We start from the raw sequence: 23,737 nt of genomic DNA on the forward strand, positions 1-23,737 counted from the left end.
TAACTAATTGCAAGACAAAGTACAACAACAGCTACAAGTATCAGTGTCTCCTATTACAGTGAATGCTGGCAGCTCAGATCAAGGCAACATGGAGAGTCATACACCAGTGAAGAAATACTCCAACCTGTCCAAACCAGAGGCTCTACAGGCTGCCAAGAGACTCCTCGGAGCTCTGGCCTACTGCCTCAAGAGATGCACAGGAGAATCACAGCCAGGACAATAAACGCAATGTTCTCCACTCCAACACCAAGGATGATTTCTCAGTGGCAGTGAAACAACACGAGATCTACGCAAAGTTCAGACTGAACAACACAGGAAAAGCAAACGAGAGAAACAGAAATCACCTGACACCAATACCCCATGGCTGGAGAAACTAGAAGCTCATCAAGGCAATCTCCCAGAGCAGCTGGACTGTCGAGCATGAGTTGGGTCGCACTACAATCTGATCTAACGCACTTATCTGGCTTTAAAAAACTCTCAGCTCCCAATGAACTCTAGGTGGCACAGATAAACCAAATTGAGTGGCTGGCCCAAGGTCGAACAATCCTGATCATGACTGTCCAATAAGAAAGGGCGATCCCATCCAACTACTCATCAATAATCTGTCTCTGTACTATGTTGAAGCTCCTGTCAGCATATAAAGCTGCAAATATGAGCGGCCACATGTCTTCAATAGACTAAAGGAGGAAATGGAGAGGTTCCAGTGGTGCCAGTGATGAATAGGAGAGAAAAATCCTGAAATGAGCACAATGTATGATGTAAATCTCAAGTTTCCATTCTTCTTCAGTACGGCATGATTCATTTTGTGAAGTCGGATTCTCATTTTGAATTTAAACACATATTTAGTTGGTTAAAAGCTTCCAGGTTTGGATATGCCATATGCCATATTCTTAAATGTCTTGGATGTAACGTTTTTGTATTTTTTTAAATATATATTTCTCTTTCAAACACTCAGACTTTCTGGACATCTTTTAAATTCACAACATCTTTGTCGATCAGGAAATCTGGAGTTCAGTCATCCCAGAGCTTATGGGGGTCTGATAATTTAGCGCCGCAACTAAATGACAGTTCGCAATTTCAGATTAATTTTAATTCATTTAAAATCGGGTAGAGAGCTGGTACAACATGTCCTGTGTTTCTGTGTTGGGCAAAGCCTCCAGTGTTTCATGGATCCCAGCTGGGAATCTGCTGTCGCGCTCCTAGATTTCCAGACATATATGAACCTCGACAGAAAGGTGCATCAAGTCATAAATCAGGGGCTGATGACAGTTTTTGTGAGTCAGAGTGACACACACAAATGTGCAGCTGTGATCTGGAGAGCGGGGGTCTGCGAGGGAGGAGGAGGAGGTGCTGGGAGGAAGAGCCAACAAGGAAAGCGGCTGGCCTGCCTGCCTGCAGCGAGCTTTCTCCAGATAGGATTGGCTCCCTCGCTTTCACCTCTCCTCCGTCTCCTCCCTTCTTTCTCTCCCAAACCCTCATACGCACCAGTCCTCGCCAACTCTCCAACACAGCACGGCGAAAAGACGGAAGGGAAGACCGAGGAGACGCCGCGGCAAACTTTTTTGGACCAACGGGAAACTTCCGAGGATGGCAAACGTGGCAGTTTTGCAGACGGACCACCTGGATACGCGAAGGGAGTAACTTTTTTTCTTTTTCCTAAAGAAGAAAACAGAAACCAGGACGCACTTCTTCTTCTTCTTCTGTTTTTTTTTCCGTCTGAGTCCACCGTATGAGACGTCAAAGTTTCCTCCTGGATAACAAAGCGGGATTCCTCTGAGCTGGAGCTGAAGCTGAAGCCAGCAGATTTCATGCCCTCGGATCTCTGCACGGGGCAGTGAAGGATGCCAGGATGCCCTGCCTGATGGTCTCCCGTCTGCTCGTCATCTGGCTGAGCGTCCACAGGCTGGTGTGGTGCTCGGAGCGCGCCTCGGCACGGGAGCGCTTCAAGGTGGTCATCGCGCCCCTCATCTGCAAGCGGATCTGCCTGAAGGGCCAGTGCCAGGATAGGTGCGAGCAGGGCAACAACACCACGCTGATCGCAGAGAACGGCCAGGGCGCCGACACGCTCATCGGACAGGGCTTCAGGGTTGGTGAGTGAGTGGAACAATGCCGTATTATTTCCTCTGGAGGGAGGGGAGATATGAATAGGCCTCTGGGCTGACCTCCGAGTCTTAAAGGTTGCGGTGGCTTCCAGGCAGAACCTATAAAAATACCATGGACAGTGAAAATGCTAATTACAGCCATGGAACTTCATAAAATAGCTTAATTGGGCAGAATGATTTACCCTTGCAATCCGAGTTTAACGGGATTATGGCAAGACTGCACCCAGAACTGTAACCTAACAAAACATAGATGTATTTTATACAGAGCTATAACTTTTAAACCAGGTAGTCAGTAAGATACACTTGGGTGAGCTTTATGCATTTTTATTTCTGTAGCAGTGAGTGGGAAAAGTGGAGTGTTTTCAAAATTGTATATGTACTTTTTATTTTTTATTTTTTTATTTTTAGGTTTTGTCTATTGACAGCCACAAACCACAAGGCATTTTATTAGGATTTCACACAACAGATCACCAGAACGTAGTCCAGAATTTCAAAGAAGAAGGAAAAAGCTGCGTTTTTAAGAGGTGTTTCTTTTTTTATCCTGTATTCAGATCAGTTTAAATAATATTCAGTTTAACCAATTTCCTTTAGAGGTCATCGAATAAGTAAGTAAAGCGTACCTGTGTTTAAATCCAGTAAACTGTGAAGGAATTAGAGGAAAAAGGGGAACACCCCGGACAGATCAGAGATGAAGTTGCGGAGATGCTTAAAGGTGGGTCATATCAAAGCTTTGGAGATCTCACAGGGTGCTGTTTAAATCATTATATAAAAACTGAGAGTGTGGCTTGATACAAATCTACCAGGACAAATGCGCCCACGGAAACTGACTGGCTGAGTGAGAAGAGCAATAATCACAGAAATAGGCCGGAGTTCTGCATCTCAGGTGGGAAAGTCTGTTAGCTGAAGAACTATTAGCTAATCCACAACTCCGGTCTTTATGGAGAAGTGGCAAGAAGAAAATCATTGTTGAAAAAAAACATTAAAAAATTTCAGTTTGAAGTTTTCTGCAGACAGAAGAAACCAAAATCAAACTTCACTCTGAACACTGCATGACCACCATGAGACATGGTGGTGGCGGCGTCATGCTGTGGGAGACTTTTCTTCTGCTGGATCAGGGGAGCTTGCTAATGTTGACGAGAAACATCCGTGAAGCTAAATACAGGACTGCCCTGAAAGAAAACCGTCAAGAAACACGGAAAATCTTCCAGGTTGACAACAAGCTAAAACATACAGCCAGAGCGAAAAACAAAAATATGCATGTGTTGAATACCAAGAAGGAAAGACAACAGCATTGATATTGAATAATTAATTGTTGCTGCCTGTCAACATGGGAGGGGTTATGAGCTTCTTGCCAAGCTATTTCAATTGTTTAGAGAAAAACATTCTTCAGAAGTGGAAAACATTTAGAAGAGTTGCCAGTCTTCATAGAAATTAATGTCCCAGAAAATTTCATTTCAAAGTCAGACAGTGTAGAAAATTGCAAGTAGCTCAACTTTAATGCACGAGTCATGAGAGTAAAATTAGAACAAGGCTGGCCAGCAATGTCTCGTACGCATTTGCATTTGTAGCCAATGGATTTCTGTATTCGCTCAGGTTATGTCTGTCTGCTATAAAAATGAGTTTGATGATCTGAAACATTTAAACATGACCAAAACAAAAAGCATTGACGGAAATAAGCACTGGGTTTTTGATAGGACGCCGATCCTCCTTAAAAACAAACATACATTAATGTGATTAAACTAATTCCTTCAATCAACTCAAGTTACTTGACTCAATCTCTTTTACTTAGCAAGAGGCTAAGATGAGGTGTGGTGGGCTTTACCCTGTACTTAAACGCTGTAAAATATTCCCATGTTGCACTTTAATTAGTGAGGCTCATTACATGGCACATAATGTGCTCCACAGATCTATATTTTCTCCTTCCTCCTGACTCCAATCTCTGGTTGACATAGGTGGAGCCCTTTATTTTATTTTATTTTATTTGGTGTATCAGATCAAAGTTGGTGGCGCCTAGGAGTCTACATCGATCTCACACCTAAAGAACTCCATTCAACGTCCCAAACTCAAAGAATCCCTGAAGACAGCCAGGAAATAAAATAAAATAAGCTATTTTAGCAAGTAAGCTGCATTGCTAGCTCTAGTTCAACAGATAAAAGTGTGCTTCTCTTTCAGCAGCGTGATTTAAGAGCTGCTCGTGTTAACTCCGCCTGGGCTTTTTCAATACGTGCAGGTTTGTGTTGGAATTTGTAGGGAGAAGAGAAACGGGTGCTGGCAACAGCAGCATAAATATGATATACTTTATGACTGCGGTGCTATTGAAGTCCGCTGACTCCTGCTCGGAGCGCCATGACGCCGTTCTTCCTCTCTGACGCCGTTCAGAGTCAGAAAGTTGGCTTAGGATTTGGTTTTCCCTCTTCTGCCCCAGTTTCCATGTGATGCATCACGTTCTGGAGCTTCTGTGTCCAATAAACAAAGAGAGGCATATCGGATTCCTGGAATACCTCACAGCGCCCCTGGATCACGGTCCCATCATACAGTCCCCTACATTTTCCCAGTCAAAGTATCTGAAAAGTTCCCCGCTGGGTTTGGTGAAGAGATGGATGGAGGGTTTGACTTTGTCGTTGGAATGTGCTGGAAATTTCTCCCTCCCGTGTCAAAACGGCCATTGCTACAGCAGGAACAATGCAGACTTTTTCATATTCGTGCAGTTCAGATCTGCATTTTTCTGCATTCGGTGTGAGATGCATGTTTCCCTATCTGTGCTCCTTTATGCACCAGGAGTTTCACTTTGTGTAAAATGTAGAAGATGCCAGCATAGGAATGTGCTTGAAAACAACAGGACAGCAAACTCAGGTTGTGGTTTGAACAGCTGCAGGACATATCGGTGTTGGCAGAGGTTACAGCTTCCTGTCAGGAATGCACTGAATTTAAAAAAAAAACAAAAAAACTGAGAGGGGCTTAAAAAAGGTCAGATTTACAGCTTCAACCTGTGAATGTTAGAGATTTTTTTTTTAGGTTAAATACCGCATGTGACTTAGTGACTGACCTGAGTTATCGTCCAAAGTCCATGGTTTTCTCAGGATAATTACAAAACACCCCCAAAAAACACTGTATCTAGAGTGAGATGTTGCATAAAACACTCTGTGTTCGTCTGTGAAAAAAGTCACAGATTTTTGTTGTAACTCAACAAACTTTGACAGAATCACACAAGGTAATAAAATGTGCAATTTTCTGACAAATTAGGATTTATTCCTAAACTAAACATGATTTGATTCCAAGACTTTATTGAGCAGAAGGCAAACAATCAGTTTGTTTGACATCATTCGCATTATATTTTCTTTTGTAGAGCTGTGGATTGAACCAGCATGTAATTTTTTTGTAATTTTTTAAATACTAATATGTGCAGGATCAAGTATCGTTCCCTGCAAACTAGAACCCTCCTCTGCACAGAAAGTATATTTTAGTTCCAAGTTTTTACGTGTGCAGGTCTAATTTTGGATTGCTTTAAAGCTGTCCTTCTGAAATGATCTATGTACAGACATAAAACTGGTGCGCATAATAAAACAACAAAAAAAGTGCTTTCCCTCAACAAATCCAATATATATTTTTTTTCTCTTGGTTCTTTTTTTTTTTTTCCGTGCCATCAATCTTACAGAGGCATCTCGAACATCAGCTTCACTGACAGCAGCTGCTGGCTCAAAGCAACCACCCTGGAAGCCCCTCGCCCCTCCTGTTCGTCTCAGCATCATGCCCCCTTTCCCTGGGTCCTGGATGTCCGAGCTGCTCTGGTTTCCCGTCTTATTCCGGGCTCAGAGGCCCCGCGTTACACAGGAAGTGCTCTCATCGTGCCCCGGTCTGGGCTTGTCGTCCCTTTAAGTCGGGCATCATGACAGGCAGCTATTTCTGGGCTTTCCCATGTGGTTTTGTATTTAAAGCAAAGTGACAGTAGTAGCCTTGTGGTTTGTTTTGGTTTCTCCTCGGCTCGGGTCAGAGGTCTGTGGGAGCTGGAGAATGAAGAGCAGTCAGTTAAATACAGTAAATAGGGCATGGTCTGCTTTCTCTCAGTGCAGGGAGGCGAGTTTATTTTACCTTTCAGAGCCCTCTGCTCTTTCCCCACGCACTCCTCTTTCTCTCGTGCCAAACTCTTGAGAAGGCGGCCTGAAGCTGGCAACTGTAAACCTACAGCAGTCCGTATTTTTGCTACAGGTTGGTATGAACTCTGAGTCGAAGCTGGACACAGCTCCCACGCTCTCAACGTCTCAAACGTGTAGCTGAGTTAATTTTATTTATTTATAATCTATTTTATTTTATGAACCTTCTCAAAACATTTTTATTTGCTTTTCTTAGTTCTGGAATTGTATTTTATTTTGGCGGAGAAGCTTTTATTTTTTTGTTTCCTGTTTCTGCGCTATATCCTGTGTGTTCCCGCTGCCCTCCTCAGTTCGCGCCAAGCTGCGCTGAGGAGAGGGTGTTTGGGGGAAATCCGGAGCCCAGGAGCCTCAGTATTTAAAATGTTCTTGTTTTGAACAGGAATAAAACAACGCAGAGTTGATTCCAGAGTGATTCCGGTGTGATTCTTCCTACAACCGCTACAAACGCACACGTACGCATTCATTTGTAGCTTAAAAATCAAGAAAGCTTCTTACCTTAGCTGGTGGTGTGTGTGTGTGTTTGTAGGGTGCTTTGAAGCTCTCATCAAGGCTGAGTTTTAATATTCATGGAGCCATATTCTGTCACCTCTCCCTATCTATTTATGCTTGTAGAGAAAGTAACACAGGGGGTTATTTAAGGTCATCTGCTCCAATAAATCTTTCACCACTCTACAAGCTGGATTAAAGCAGAACCACATACACACAAGCAAAGTCACAATGGATCATGCCCATTACATTTTTTTTCCTTTCAGCTACAACTGAAAATTAAGTTTTATTTAAAAAGTTGCAGTAAATAATTTCCTAAAACTGACAACTCAGGCAAGGAGGGTTTCAATCAGAGAGGAAGCCAAGAGGCCTGTGGTGACTTGAGAGGAGCTGCCGAAATCCACAGCTCAGGTGGGAGAATTTGTTGCCATGACCACGATTAGTCATGCACTCCACGACCCTTCGCACGTGACGTCACTCTTTTCCAAACTCGGCCCGTGCTGTCAGATTAGCATATGCTGTCAGATCGTCATACCCGTAGCACAAACTGACGGCGATATCTGTCAGACAAGAATACACTGTCATTACCACATTCTTTTATTTAATCAGCAACATAACATCATGACGCTAGTCAGACCATCATCAAGGGACAGGTAGGCGAGTTTTATACGTGGCGTGTTTTTTAGTTGACTGTAGCTACAGCTAGACCCCACTTTAGATACACTTTGAAACCACGACAATGCATGTTTATCTGTCTAGTTGTCATTGGAAACAATTTATTGACTTATTTTTTTATCGTATCTTGTGGCGTATGCTGAACTGACAGCTCCTCTAAATGTCGCGGACTTCTCAATGCGCATGCGCACGCAAGCGCATATCGCTTTTATATAGTTGATTTAGCAATACAAAATGGTCACAAGGTGCTGCGCAGTCTCACAAACAGACAAGGGTGAAAACCAAACTGGTCATATTATTTTATAACTTTTAAGGAAAGATGCAGCTGTGATGGATAGCAGCTGTCAATCACAATCACTGTCAGCCCTCGGTGTAACCGTGGATTTGGAGTTAACACTTTTTACAAGGTAAGAAGATTAACGTTCATATACTTCACAAGTAAGTGTGATTAGAAAGATATCAAATATTGCATTATGTACGCGTCTAACCATCAGTAGCCATGGAAACAATGTCCCGCCACATGTAGCCTACCAGTTACGAATAAAACTGGTTAGCATCTCATCTTTTGTACGTTTTTAATACGGCTCCGTTCTAAGGGGAAACGCTGTTTATGACATAGTGACATAAATCATATGGTGAATTCAGGCAAAGTCGGTAATTTGATCAAAACGTCAGGAGGGAGGAAGTATACGATTGTTTCTAAGCTAGTTATTTCGAGCTTTTGTAAACTCCGCCGTCTATGAGCCTCAACCGGCTGTGTTGCATTCAAAGACACATTAGCTCGACTCAAAACACGAAAAAGCCATGAATAAACTGACAAAAACAACTTAGAAACCGACTTCAGTCGCTCAGTTCAAAACTCCCGATCCTAATTTCTGATGTCCATCATGCCGCATCAAATGATTAAGTGACGTAGTAAGGGTCAATAGCTGAGTGGGACGAAGACAGCCATACTAGAAAGTAGTGATGGGTGAAATAGAAAAAGCTTTATCACGATATTTTATGGTACTATTGTGATAACAGTAAAAGTGACGTTGAGAACTGTTTATTATTACTTTTTTTTTAAGTTAACTGAATGACAGACAATCATATCACCACAAACACAAATATTGCTCTTAGAAAACAGCCATTTGTATCATAGCACACTCCTTCAGGACATCAGTCATATAAAGAAGTATGATTTGTATAACTAAACTGCACAGAGTAACCGCATTTAATCATATTTTTAAATGTATTGATATTTATGGATACTCTCACTGAACAAACAGTGGAGAAAACAGTAAAACTAACAACCATATGGACAGTTTTGGGGAGTTTAAATGACATTAATTGGAATTTTTATCAAAATTCTTATCATAATAAGAAATTTATCACAATAAATGATAAACAATAGAATAAATGCCCACCCTTGTTAGAAAGAAAGCCATAGGGCATTAATTTTGTAGCTTAGCCATGTTGCAAACCCGATAAAGATAAATAATTTGACCTGGCCAAAGCTGAATCCTTTGGGTTATTTGGCATATTTTTAACAGATTCCAAAATGTTTGTGTGGTGGAAAACTTAACTCTGCACATCACATCATCCCACAACATATTCAACATAACACCCCAAAGGGTGAAAAAGAGATCTTCTTTGTACTGTATTTATATATTTATCCTCCTTTCTATATTTATTTTCATCTGCTGTCTTTCTCTATCTCTAACTATTATGTGTATATATATATATATATATATATATATATATATATATATATATATATATATTCCCTTACCAAGCTCAGTCTTATAAAGCCAGGAGGAGAATTTCCCCAATTCAGCTCAAAACTTGTATTTAGTGAACCGTGGATTTTAGGGGCATGTCAGTGAAGCACAGGCTACTTCGTATTCTGGTACTTTAGCCATATGGTCGAGTAGGAGCGTGTCTCCTGCCACTACTCACAGGAGAGTAAAAGCTGAGTTATAGTCTTGCTTTTAAAAGTTAAGGTTGAGCTGAGCGAACTCAGTGCATCACTGAGCCTACCTTGAGAGAGAGCTGAAAGTAGAGGAGCACCCACGTTGAAACAGAAATAGCTCACAACGTGATCTGGTGTTATTTAGGCTAATAAAATTAATGACTAACTGTGAGCACCTATAATGAGTACATGTGGTCTTCTTGGGGGGTGGAGGTAGGTGGTCTCGTTGGCACCTGGTAGGGAAAACACTGATATAAATGCATGCCACACTTTTCAGATTTTCACTTGTATCACCTTCCTTCCACGTCACAGTTGTCTACTTCATCCCAGTGAAGTGTATTTACATTTTTTCCTGCAGTCAGACAAAAAGTGAAACTGTTCAAGAGTTTGAGTACTTTTCAAATCAGTGCAATCTCAGTCAGAAATTTCCATAAAATCAAACTTCTGCAAGTCAACAGTTTTGCAGCGTGACCTTTAAAAAGACAACAACAAAAAAACCACACTTCACCGTAAATTACATCTGGAAAACAAAGCAGCAATTAGAGGCTTTTTTTCCCCATCGTCACACGAGAACAGTGTTAAGAGCAGCACGCTGAGCCCTACTCAAACAAACAACCTTCTTAGCCATCTTTAACACTCTCCTCCCATTCGCGTAGCAGGGATGTGGGGCGACTGGGGGGGGGGTCACGCAGCGGTTATTTAAAGCCACCGAGAGGAATGCAGGACCCTGTAGCTGCAGCGATTAGCCAGGGTAAACAGAAGAACATGGAGTCGACCTGGGCAGCAGAGACGGATCGACCTCCTGAGGTTACCTCCCGCAGGCTCCTCGAGGGGCAGCTACCTGACCTAATCTCGGCAGAGCTCTGTCAGCACTCCTCCACCTGCCTCCTCTCCACTCCCTATAGCCAGGGCTGTTAGATAGTCATTATATGACATCATGTGCACATGTTCCAGGTTTCTGTCTGCTTCTCCCTCCTCTTACCGCTCTGCCAGGAAAGAGCGGAAAAAAAGCAGGCAGGATTGGATTTGTGCCCATTTGCGAGCTGTTTAAGGAGGTGTAGCATTTTTCCATGACACATAAAACACATCATGCAAAGCATATTTAGGTGTAGATGTGGATAAATGCAACTCTTCCGACTCCAGGGGTCTTGCAGGGTTTTCTGTTTGCTGCTGTTTCACGCTGAATGTGAGGACTGATGCATAGCAGGGATGCAACTAACTATTATTTTAGTAATCGATAAATCTTGCAATTATTCTGACAATCGATTGTTTGGATTAAAGAATGGCACATTCTACAGATTTTTATAAAAGATGAAATTCAGTTCCTTTTTTGAAAATAAGAAAATAGACATTTCATTGCCTGAAATGTAATAACATAACATTACTTCAGTAAATCTGACCTGGGTGAAGCTAAAACTATGCCACTTGAGGAGTTTTGGCTAAAACATATCTACTGGCAAATGTGTTTTAATCTTAAATGCGAAATGTATATTTATTTTTGCACAATTTGGGCTTAATTACTGCTCTGAATATGTTATTTCTAGTCTTTATACTCCAATTAAGGATTAATCGATTACTGAATTAGTAGACAATCATTTCAATAATCAGTCAATGACAATTAATCTGATTAATTGTTTCAGCAAAGATGGCAGCGCTATGTACAGTCTGGGCTTAATTACTTCTCTGAATATGCATATATTTTTTCTTTATACTTCAGTTGATGATTAATCGGTTACTAAAATAGTTGACATTATTTCAATTAATAGTGACTTAATTGTGATTACTCACAATTATTGAGTCTGCCCTAATATCTACCGAAGATGGCAGCGCCATGTACAGTCTGGGCTTAATTACTTCTCTGACATATTTTCTTTTTTAAAAACTTTTATGCTCCAATTAATGGTTAATTGATTGCCGAATCAAATTGAATGAGTTGACGATTATTTCAATAATCAATTAATGACGATTAATCTGATTAATTGTTTCAACCCTAATATGTAGCATTCCACTCCGAATATGTTTCTGTTATTGTCTTCATAATCCAGTCAACGATTAAGCAATTACTAAATTAGTTTATGATTATTTCAATAATTAAATAATAGTGCTTAATCGTGTATAATCACAACTAATCGATTCAACCCTAAGGCATAGCAGAGTTTCACCTCTGATGTTTGGAAAGCAGAGACCTCTCAGAGTGCCTGGCGGTGGACGGTGGGGGAGAAGGTGTACGCTGGTTTGTGTTTGCTAAAGGGAGTGATTATGTCATTTACTGTGATGGCTGGCTCGGTCTCAGGAGTCGGACACACTTCACATGTTGCTCCTCAGTTGGTGTGGGATGTGGTCTCACTGTGCCCATTGATGGTAGGCGTATTTAGGATGGCGGTTTCCTGCCTTGCAGATGATGGTTTAGGGAAGCACGTCATGAGAGAGTGAACCTTTCTCCTGTTCTCCCTCTGCAGCAGGAACGCGTTCCCCCTCTGTGGGAGCCAGTCATTTTTAGCCACACCAGGTCATGGAAGTAGGGCAACTACTGGGATATTTATTTATTTAGGTACATTTTTATGAAGACCAGAAACCTCACAGTGTTGGACCCACTGAGAGCTAACATCTGTTATAGGAGCTTAGAGCAGCTTTTAGCTGTCGTAGGTTATTATTACGGTTTCTCACTGACCGATAGTTGAACCTCACCACTTTCACACACATTGCCTCTCACAGTTCTTGGCGTTTTATCAGGATTTAAATATCTTCAGAAATACAATGGAGACCAGATGTTTTTGTACTCTGCACATTTTTTCCCTCCCTGTCGGACTTTAAATCAGTTTGAATGTTTCCTGTTTTTGGATTACCACAATTATTGCTGTTTGCCTTTTCAGATTTAGTTTTTAGTTTTCTTAAATTCAACAGTTTACAAAAACATTTCCCTTGAAGTTGGTAGACAGCTCTTTTACGCCGTATAGCGTGGGTCAACCAGGTTTGGTTTTCTCCAACAAACTTCTCACGAGAGTTTCTGGGACTGTGGCCCATTCGTCCTGTCAGAACTGGTGTTGGTCAGAATTGTAAGCCAGTTTGTTCACACAGATATTTTCAGCTCTGTTCACAGGATTTGCTATCTGGTTGGGATTAGGGCTTTCTGAGGGCCACTAAAACCTTGATTTTGTTGCTTTGAGCATAATGGCTTCTTCCTGGCTGAGTGGCATTTTAGTCCAAATTGGTATTAAATTAATTTCATTGTGAATGATAACATTATTACCAACTCCAATGAGTATGTTCACAAGGTCTTTTGCATGGTTGACACCAAAAAAGCATTTTCATCGTTCCTGAACAGTACGATGGCTGCAGATTGCGTTGATGACTTAACTTGCACATAGGGCTGTAAAAAATTCCTCAGATGATTAAAACTTCTCAAGGTAAATTACCTGCCTCAAAGCTTCATTAAATTATGTTTTATTATTTAGCACACTGTGTTGTGGCGAGGTGATTATTTATGTTGCGCAATGCTCTCACTTCCATTTATAAAAGTGTCTTTACTATTCTTAAATAAAATATAATTTCAGGTTTTTGTATAACTTTTCTTCAGGTTAACTTAGAAAGTTAACCATTATAGTTACAGGTTAATTTTCTAGGCTACAGAAAAGTAATTGTTAGGGAAGCGCAAATATGAAAATTTGGGTCGATATCAATATTGTGAGTATAGTAGAATTTACCAATATTTTATTTCATAACGTTTTTATTCGATTAGTCGATTAATTAGAATAATTGATAGAATACTCCATTACTAAAATAATTGTTAATAACGGCCCTACTTGTACATAATTGTTAGAACAGAATTATGTTGCACCATTAGGCACCTGGAAATTATAGCTAAAGGTTAATGGATGTACACAGTTTTCTTCCTAATGTCTTAGCTAAATTATTGATTTTTTTCATGATGTCAGTCCAGGAAGCAGTCTGGTTGCGGTGTTGCCTTAAAATACATCGGCATGTGAGCCTCAATTCTTACATAAACAGGGCTTTAATGGATTTTTCTTTCCACCCTTTGTTTATAGCTGGTCACAAAGTTTTTGACAACAACCATGGCTTTTTTTGTCCTTAACTCGTTGTGGTTTCTGTCCCTGAGTCTGAATAGTCTTAAGACTGCAGAATTTCTTGATGTAAACAAAGAATTGAGCTCTGTCCAGAGGTCATTTTAGAGGGATTAAGGTCAAGCCTCAATGCTCGCCTGCTTAAAACACTTCCGTCTTTTCCCTTTTTTTAAAAATCCATTCCTCTATGCTGTGTGATGTGTACTAATGGAAAAAAAAATCCTGGTTGGGTAACAGCATTTGCGCTAAAGGAAGTTGGTAATCTCCTTATTTCACTCTTCTCAGATTGTTTAGAGTTACAGAATTCAAATCTATAAGAAACATCTACATACAATAAAACATGGAGGTCCTACAATGGTCAGGGGTCAAAGTGTTGTATCTATCTTACTTATTATATCCACAAGTTATTTTTCCCAGGGACAATGTACTTAACCCTTAGTTACCTCTGATCTGCGTATTCAAAGCATTAAAAAAGAGCTTTAACTGACTGAAAAATCACACAAATTACCAAAAGTCTCTCAGAGGGATGCAACCCTTTTGAAATTGATAAGATATTGTGGCGTGATCACAGAACCATCAAACGTTTTGTTGCAAAATGTCAACAGGGTGATGGGAAACATGCTTTCCCATCAAATGATGCGATGATGCAAATGATGCTTGAAACAATCAGGAATCCATTACCTCCCAGTTCTGTCATTTAGTTGAAGCCTTCTTGGAGTTGCTAGAAGATGCTCAGAGCTCAGAGACATGGCCAAGGTAAGGTAAGATTGGACGAAGAAATATCTGAAGACGGATTTGTCAAAGGTTTTCTGCATGAACTGAGAGTGGCTCTTGACTTGGCCAGACGGATGGACCTGTGGCGGGATCAGTAATGGGCTCAGATCTCCACTTGGAGTCAGACACCAACAAGGTGGTTCTGGTAGGGGCTGATATTATTAACGATGAGCTGGTTGGAATCAACTCTCAAACCTGCTGCCCATTTGTAGAAAACACTTTCTTCAAGCAGTGGTACAGGAAGACGTTTGATGCTCCACCACCACATACATCCAAGTCTAGCCAGTAAGGACCTTAAAGATGAAAAACTAATGGTGACCCAAGATGTTATTCCTTGCTGCTCTTCTTTGCTTCCTGTGGCAACATAAACATGGATCTGGAGCTATCTTATATCCAGTGGTTTAGGGAAAAAAAGTGCTGCATCATAATTACACCCTTGGCCAGTCATGGTTTATTTTCCACGTCAGTTTTGGTAAAAATGTGTCACACGTGTCGATATGAGTAGCACTGGTGATTATAGAGGGGAAAAAAGCTTCCATACAAAGTAAATGTTCTTAAATTAATGCCAGGACTTGTGTAAGTTTATGTTTAACCTCTAGAACCCTAGAGGTTCCATCGGTGGGTCCGTCGGGTTCTAGAGGTTAAAGTGATGCTACTCAAATTAAATTTTTTTCATTTTAAAATAATGTTTAGATAATAGTTTTAGCAAAAATGGCAATGATGGGGTTTCATTTTGGCTCCACAAATGCTAAGACCTCACTTATGTTTTATTCATAGCCTTTAAACAAAGAACTTGTCTTTATATTTTTCCTCCCCTCAACATGATGTCAAAGTGAATGTGGCTTCAGCTAAACATGTTCCTGAAAACATTGTTCTTGGCCCGGTCTTCGACTTTCTTCTGATTTTTCTCCTTCATCTTCACCCATATTTTCCTTACTGGTTATCTGTGCTTCTTATGATGGTGGCTGCATTCACTCCAACTCACATTTTCTGTTTTTCTTTCCACAGACTTAACCAAAAAGTGTCTCGTTGTGTTTCTTTCTAGCTCCAAGCTGGGTGCATCATGACGAAAAAAAAATAAAATAAAACAATATACTTTAATTTAAGCAACTAATATTAATGCCGGCTTTTGACAAATGTATCCAGCTTTGATTTTAACTTTTAAAAATTGCTTGAAAATATATTTTTTTAGTTTCTTTTAAAAGAAACTTCCCAGGTTTCCTACAGTACTGGAGCCAGCTTGACGGATTAATGAGGAATTTAATTAGAAGTAGATGTTGTGTGGAATGTCACCGTAGTCGGAAAACTTAATGCAAGGAAAACTTTTACCACTTGTATTCTTTTGTCTGCTTGAAGCTGAAGAGACCGGGTCATAACAAGCGTCACAGTTGCCATATTACAACTGGAATATTGCGGCAGTGGAAAAGCAGCTCCTGGATAAATCTTGGAAATCACGAAACGCAGACGAAGAAGCAGTCCATTCTGAACGGACGGGTTTAGTCACAGTGGAAGTAAGCTGGTTGAAGACATCACATCTTGGTGTCTGAATCTTAAAGACTTGCTATTTGTAGTCCTGCCAGAAGACTGTGCTAAAGCGGGAGCCAGATCAGGGGCTGCATCATCTGTTCAGTTGGAGATTGTGTGCAGCCGTTTCAGACTCAGCAAGCTGCGGTTTGTAGAGCTATAATTTGTTGTTTTTGTGCTGTGAGGGTGCGGCTGTGGGTAAGAGGACAATATGACGAGGGAGTGGAGTGGGGGCTGCGATGCATCATCTCCAGACAGACTGGAGCGTGGGTAGGTGTTTTCACAGGGGAATCAAAGGGCAACCTCAGGGTTTTGGGCCCAGTCGTTTATTTTTTGCCATCAAACGCACGTACGTCATTCTGTTTCCTTTTTAGCGACAGTTTCTGCACTTTACTTCTCAATTTCACTCTGTCGTGTTTTTGTAGGCCTTTTTGTTACAGTCACATACTTAAATATGTTTTAATAGAAACGTATCTTATTTAGATCATACTTGTTAAATGAGTCCTTCTCCTTGCCCAGTCAGTGACATTTTCAAAGTTTTCTTTTTTTTTAAATAACCTATTTCTACTTTAAACATCTCCACGATTTTCTCCTTGACCTGCCTGCTGTGTTTCTTGGTTTTTATGTTGTTGTTTATTCACCAATGTTCTCTAACAAACATTCACAGAACATCTGGATTTATACTGAGATTAAACTGCACACATGTGGACGCCGTTTACAAAATAGATGACCTCTGATGGCATTTCGCTGCACTGGATTTTATTAAGGGACATCAAAATAAAGGGAGCTAAATACAAAAGCAGGTTTTCATTTATACATTTTTTTTTCTTTCTGCACACAGTGCTTTGGTAAGACTTTGTGTTGACGTATGCATGTTCTGCCACATACATCAGCTTTGCTTACTTAACAGCTAAGGAATTCAAAATACATTTTTTTCTCACAGGAAAATCACAATTACCCCACTTGAAACAACATTTCCCTTTTCGTTTCGCATTCCTCCTAAAGGCTTAATGTTTCTTTACGCCATCATTTTTACCCCTAAATAGACAGATCTGTATTCTCTCCATCCTTCAGCGCTACTGGGCAGATCTGGCATTTTAAGGAACAGCTCTGATTACGTCAGGAGAAGTGGTGCTGATAAAGCTTGAAGACAAACAGACTCCCTTTCTTTCTGTCTTTTTTTATCCAGTTTGCTTCACTCTACTTTCTGAATAACTCCTCTCTGGGAAGGTTGCACACTTCCTGAGTCTTGGAGCATACCTACGAGCTGGACCTACACATTAAATCAGACCTTACAGCCAAGGAAATGGTCAACTTTGGCTCCTTTTAAGTTTAATTGAAGTCATCTTCTGAAAAAGAGCAATTTATATACGGTATAATAGCTCTGAGCATTGTACTTTTTCTAAATATAAAGTAGAAATATGTTCTGCACAATTGACATGAAAAACACAAATGTGTTAGGGGACAAAAAATGTTAGACACTGGACCTTTTAGGCACATTGATGTGTAAGAAGTAAATTATTTAGGATTGTTTGCACATCTCTTTGGAGCAGACAGAACATAACTAAAGATGGAACTGTTACCAAAAGACTCCCTTTTTCTACGACTAATACACGTGGAAAATATTGCTCATTACAACTCAATGGCTTTACAACCACAAGTCCCTCCTCCTGCCCCGTCAGATAGCCAGGCGGCCCTGTTCAGGCCTCACTTTTATGTAGACCTCCTCATAACTCTTAAGCATGTCTGATTTTCTTTTTTTCTTTAATAACATACCATTTCTAGACTCAGGAATGTGTTAGATCTTCAAATGCAAAGGTGTGGCACAAAAACAGAAATCCCAGAACCTATAAGCGAGGAAAGTCCACAAGTGACTCAGGGATTGTAAATTTTACTAATGAACTCCAGGGTGATGATTTTATTTTCACAGTGAAAACCTTCAGATCTCAGCTTTAAGGCTTTCTGCTCTTTCGCACTGTGCAGTGTGGTTGCAGTCAGCTAACCGCAGCGGCTCTTCAGGAGACGAAACACCCTCCGCTTAATAGCACACGCAGACAAGCACGCCCACTAACATGCACGATCTGCCAAAAACATTAGCCTGTGCACAGTCGGGGTGACTCGGGCTCAGATAACAAGGGCAGAAGTGAAGTGAGAATTTACTGTTTGTGTGCAAGTTACTGCATCCTTGTGTAGCTCTGGACACAGGCAGACATAATAAAAAACACTTTATAGAAAGCAAAGAATGTGAAAATAGAGGCATCAGGTGCAACCGTAAGGTCACCTGTTATTCAAGCTTAGATTGGAGATGAAAACAAAATGGCATCTTTCTGAAATAACAGTCTTTGTACATGGATCCATCCTTCCTTCCTCTCATAGTTCAGTCTAGTGGTGGTAATAGTGTGGAGGATATATTTTTTGGCAAAGAATAAACCACTTAACCACTGCTCCCAGTAGGATAATGCGTCTCAAGTAGTCTCAAACTGGCTTCTTGAAACTATAACCCAGCGACCTGTGTCGTCCCCAGATCTCAGTCCAGTGGAGAACGTTTGTGATGTGGTAGAAGGGCAAATTCGCAGAGAACCTGCAGCATCTGCTGAATGCCACTGCGATTTGAATCAACAATTCAGAGGAATGTTTGCAACATCTTGTTGAATATAAGACATGGATAATTAAGGCAGTTCTGAAGAGTTAAGATGCTGCTCCTGGGAATTAGCTGAGGTGAGATTCCAAGTCATTTCTGACCAGGAAGTGCCTGCAGGAAACTGGTTACCCCGACAACCTGATCTCACATAAACAGAAGATAATAAGCATGGACAGCTTTAGCTTTACTTTTTTAAAATAATCTATATGGAAATGGAAATGGCACAATGAGACAATTTTTTCCCCCCCCACCAGGGGGTCCTTTTTGTGGGCTCTAGTGTCCCTAATATGACAGTAGGCTGACAGGAAAGGGGGAAGACATGCGGCAAATGTCGTCGGGTCCGGGAATCGAACCCGCGACGGCCGCGTCAAGGACTGAAGGCCTCCAAGCGTGGGGCGCGCTACCCTCTACTCCACCGGAGCACGCCCCACAATGAGACAATTTGATATGATTTTTTTTAATCTATGTACTTGATTTTAAGAATTCTTTGAGCTTTTAGGAGTTCCAACTCTTTTATCCTTTAAAATAAATATATCTTTGTTTGTAGAAAGCACTTACAAAACACTGTAAGCAATTAAATTAAATAAAATTTCCTCTTTGTTTTAAGAAATATATTTTTATTAGTTTATGGGAAAAAAAGATTTAGATACAAGTTTCTACAGGAAGATCTGCTGGTGCTTTTTTACGCTTATTTGTGTGTCCTGTTTTGTTTTTTTCTCTCCCGTGTTCTTAATAAATACACTTGTATACACTGGTATGCATGCTTGTTTTTTTTATTATTACTTTTTTGTTGTTTGTCTTCTTTTTCTCCCATGCTGTTCTTAGTCGGTATGTACTTTGTTCAAATAAATAAGAAAAACAAAGAAGCAAGTGACGAGAAGAGTTCTGCTCGTTAAGTTGTAACTCTATATTGCTGATTTAAACATTTTCAAACTAAATGAATATCTCTTGTTGTTATAGAGGATATATCTAGATAGCATATTGGACTGTATGAGAATCTGATTGAATAATAACTTTTTACAAAAATAAGACATTCTTACTCTTGTAGCTGGTTGAAAATGTTTGACTCAGAATAGATTCAACAAGAGTAAAGAGTAATGGAGTGTGATCATCTTGAAGCCATGCCATGGAAAGACCTCAAAGAAACCAAATCCATCTTCAAGCCCTCATACACAGCTGACTGACAGCTTGCAGCGCAGTTATTACACTTATTATTGCAGCACAGCGTTACCTGAAGTCTATTATTTCTGTTATCAGTGGTGTGGTTTCTTTTCCACTGGTCGTGCATCAAAGCGCTCATTCATGGGACCCCTATTCCCGCTCCCACAGCAGATTGTAAGCCTCAGTATGAAACACGATGCCTCTGCTCTTCCTTGTGTTCATCAGCGCAGATGAGAGCTCCCGGTCTTACACAGACACTTTCTCAGCCAGACGGAGCCTCAGACCAGACCCTGCCTGCAGTTTGTCATCTCCGTCTCTGCTGGGTTAGATTGTGTAATAATGACAGTTGGAAAAGAGGTGCTGCTTCTTTTTGCTTCTTCTCTCCCTGTGTGTGTGTGTGTGTGTGCGTGTGTGTGTGTGTGTCTGCCATCTCACTTTTCGGCCCCCGCATCTTTCCCAATTTCCTCCTGCTCTGAATCCAGGGCCGAGACGGAGTCCGATCCATGGAAACCGGAGGAAGTCTGACAGGGTAGAGCTGGCAGGTTTCAGTCTTTGGTGCTCCGTCTTGTTTTTTTTGTTGTTGTTTTTTTTTTCTCTCCTTCTCTACCTCTCTTGACTCTGCGTGTTGTTGCCTGCTCTCAGTTGCTGTGGTTTAAGGGCCCTGTGACACTGAATTACAGGCAATGAGAGGCTGCTTCTGAGTGATCCATCTCATGTTCAGATTTAAGCTATCACTTTGGCAGCTGGTTGTTTTCAGTTATTTTTCTCTTTTTTTTCTGCCTGAATTTTACCATGTGAGGATGTCCCTGCCGTGTTTAAAGTGATTCAGTCCCCTAATTATGCCACAGCCCAGACTCCTCGGCAGTACTCGCCTAATTGCTTACATGTGTGCACACTTGGCTCACAAGCACAAAAGGGCTCTCCTCCTCTCCTTTTGTATCCTCATTTCTTTTGCTCTTCTATGCTTGATTGTTTGATGAATAAACCAGTTGAGTTTGACGGTGTTTATTAAAAGGATCTTTTTATTGTCTTGGATGACGTCAGGAAAAGTGGGAGAGAAAAAGAAAAGAAAAAACGGGCAAAATAGTAAAGTTAAATCTGCGTGTTGATTTTAATTTATTTTGTGATACATGAAGCAAAATGAAATAAACTAGAGAAGAAAGAAGTGGCGAAATTCACCAAGTTACTCGCTCGCTCTAAACGTGTGCATTCATCTGATTATTAAACCAAATGCAAAGAAAGACCTCTCTTAGTCTGGGTGAGGGACTTTCTTCACATTTAAATGAGTTGTAATGCATGCATTTAGGTGGAAATCAACTAAGGTTTATGTATAGTTCTGTAATTTACCACTAGATAAATCCCACTGTTTGAAACACTCGGATTACATAAAGTAAATGCAGTCCTGTACCTTTGGTTCAGGAAAAGTAAAAGGTCAAAACGACCCGCTGTGCTGCACAGAAGGTGGAGCAGATTTTGTAAATGGACTTGTTGGTGGTAATGTTTGGTTTTTGCTTTGGCACACTGCAGCATAAAGAAAGAAAATTAGTTTTTTTTTTTTTTGGTTTTCTTATCTGAAAGAAAATAAAGAAATGAAAATCATAGACCTGAAACTAGAAAATTTCAGAAGAAATTTAAATAGGGACTGCCAAAGTGCGCCCGTCGGTCTGGACCCGGCATTCCGACGCTGAAAGTTAGCGTTGATGCCATAGAAAGCTGCAGCACGATCGACAGCATGAGGAGAATCGCGAGAACGTGGACTGACACGGACCTGCGCCATTCAGCATGTTAAAATGAGCGTATGAGCTAAAATTAGCCAGCATGCTAACGTTTTGGCTAAACGTTACTATTAGCAAAGACATTTCGCATTTTGGCTAATATTAGTCAAAATGCTAATTGAGCTAATTAGCATTTTAGCTAAGTGCTAATTAGGTAAATTAGCATTTAGCTAATTTTTGTTAATGCTAAGATTAGCTAAATTTAGCATTAGCTAACACTAATTTTAGCATTTGCTAATTTTAGCTAAATACTAAGTTTAGCTAAATGCTAATTTTAACATTTAACTAAATTGCATTTAGCATTTTAGCTAAATGATAACATCAGCTAAAATGTAAATGAGCATTTTGGCTAATGTAAGCCAAAATAAGCCTAAAACTGAACTTTATTGTTTGGAGTTTCTGAAAGTGTTTTGGGGGCGATTTACAGCAACCAACTGACCTGACCGACATGTTTTAGGAGATGTGGGGGGAAACCGGGCCACCCGGAGAAAACCCACGCAAACACGGGGAGAACATGCAAACTCCACACAGATGGTCTCTGTGAAGACGCAGTACTAACCGCTGCACCACCGTGCTGCCCACCTTTTTTCCAATTGGGTTGGGAAGGGATCTAATTTCTAGTCTGTTAATGGGGGACAAACTTTTCCATTTTAAATGTTAAATTTGACGGAGCATGGCATGGCGCCCCGTTCACAGAGGCTACAACCTCCATGGGTTTGATTCCTCTTTTCCTCTCTTGCTCGTCTTTCTCCCTCCCTAAATATCAAAATCAAGAACTTTAAACATGTTCTTGATGTCCTTCACTCTTTTGTTTCTTTTTTGGCTTCTTCAATCCCAGAGTCTTTCGAACTTTTTTCCAAATGGAAAATTTAGATTTTTTCTTATTTGCCGTCCTGCATGGTTTCAGTGTCTGGATGGTCCAGATCCTCCAGGACGGTTTCTGCAGGGATCTCTGTCTCTTCTGAGGATTTTGGATCTGTTGAACAACCTGATAAATGTTCTCCCAAGGGTTCCTCTTCTGAAGAAACCTCTGGACTTGAGACTTTAACCGGGTCCACTTGGTTCTGAGAGGTTTCCTCCATCTCTTGGAAAACTGTGATTGGTTTTGGTTGTAAATCTTCTTCCTCATCTCTCAGAGTGTCTGGCTGCATTAGATCCTCTTTCGCTCTTTCTAAATCATTTTTCAGACAACTGATCTGCTGATATTTCTCTGCTTGTTGTTTCATTGCAGTTACTTCTGTTTCATAACAAACGTTCAGCTCCTGGTACAAAACGTTAAACTTCTCCAGCTCAGCCTGGGCATTTCTTTCCTTCTCTTGCAGGGATTTGATCTCTGTTGTTGTGTTTTCTCTGAGGACAGCAAACTCGGCTCTCAGGTTGTCCTGAAGGACCTTGTCCTCCTCTGTTTTCTCCAGGTGATCTTTTCTCTCCTGCTTTATCTGCTCCTGGTAGGTTTCAACCTGCTGCTTTATATCCATAATGTCTCTTTCATATTTACTCTTCACCTCCTGGTGAGAAACGTGAACCTGATCCAGTTCAAGGAGCATCTTCTTCTCTCTCTTTTGCCAGATTGTGATTTCTCTTGCCATTTTTTTGGGAGACCTCCTCCTTCTCAGCTCTCAGCTTGTTGATGAGCTGCAGATTCTTCTCCTCTCTTTCTAACTTGACGTCTTTCTCACGTCTCGCCTCCTGCCGATATCTTTCCAGGTCTTGCTTTAGCTCAGAAACATCACTTTCGTAGTTACATTTCAGTTCATTGTATGAACGTTTGAGCTGAGTCAGGTCTTTCTGCAGGAGTTTCTCACTCTCTTCCAGGACGGTGATCTTTTGTGACATTTTTTGAATCATTTCATCCTTTTCAGCTCTCAGATTCTCCAGCAGCCGTTGTTCCTCACTCAGCCTCGCTTCATAAAACTTTTCTGTCTCGGCCTCCTGCCTCACCAGAGTAACTTCGGCTTCATACTTGGACTGCAGCTCCTTGTAGGAAGTCTGGAGTTGGTCCAGTTCTTCTTGGAGGGCCTCATCTTTCTTTCTCTCAGCCTGTATCCCAGCTATAAATGCTTCCCGGCTGAGGAGGTGGGTCACCTTTAACTCCTCAAACTCTTGTTGCAAAGTCTTCTTCTTAATTTATTTCACATTCTCGTGAAACTTGGAAGCAATGACTGAAGGGTTAACATCTACTGGATCACTGGACTTCTCTTCTCTCTCTAGTCTCTCTAATTCCCTCTTTGCCTCTTCGGCCTCTTTGAGAAGCCTTTCTCTGAGAGCTTCCTCCTGTTTTATCTTTTAGCATTTGCTAATTTTAGCTAAATGCTAATTTTAACATTTAACTAAATTGCATTTAGCATTTTAGCTACATAACATCAGGTAAAATGTAAATGAGCATTTTGGCTTACATTAGCCAAAATGCTAACA

General features: G+C 40.8%; 1 protein-coding gene across 3 annotated transcripts in view; it reads left to right on the forward strand.

The window, feature by feature from the left end:
* Positions 1-1,343: 1,343 nt before the first annotated feature.
* ltbp3 (latent transforming growth factor beta binding protein 3) overlaps positions 1,344-23,737 on the forward strand; it is a 51,219-nt gene continuing 28,825 nt past the window's right edge. For 2 of the 3 annotated variants that reach the window (XM_044141133.1, XM_044141131.1), the window contains exon 1: positions 1,344-2,090. In XM_044141133.1, the coding sequence (XP_043997068.1) occupies positions 1,850-2,090 (241 nt within the window). In that variant the 5' untranslated portion in view covers positions 1,344-1,849. The remainder of the gene's footprint in view (positions 2,091-23,737) is intronic. The other variant, XM_044141130.1, reaches the window with a different exon arrangement.

The sequence above is a fragment of the Gambusia affinis genome, linkage group LG15 (assembly GCF_019740435.1).
Source record: "Gambusia affinis linkage group LG15, SWU_Gaff_1.0, whole genome shotgun sequence".
NCBI lineage: Eukaryota > Metazoa > Chordata > Actinopteri > Cyprinodontiformes > Poeciliidae > Gambusia > Gambusia affinis.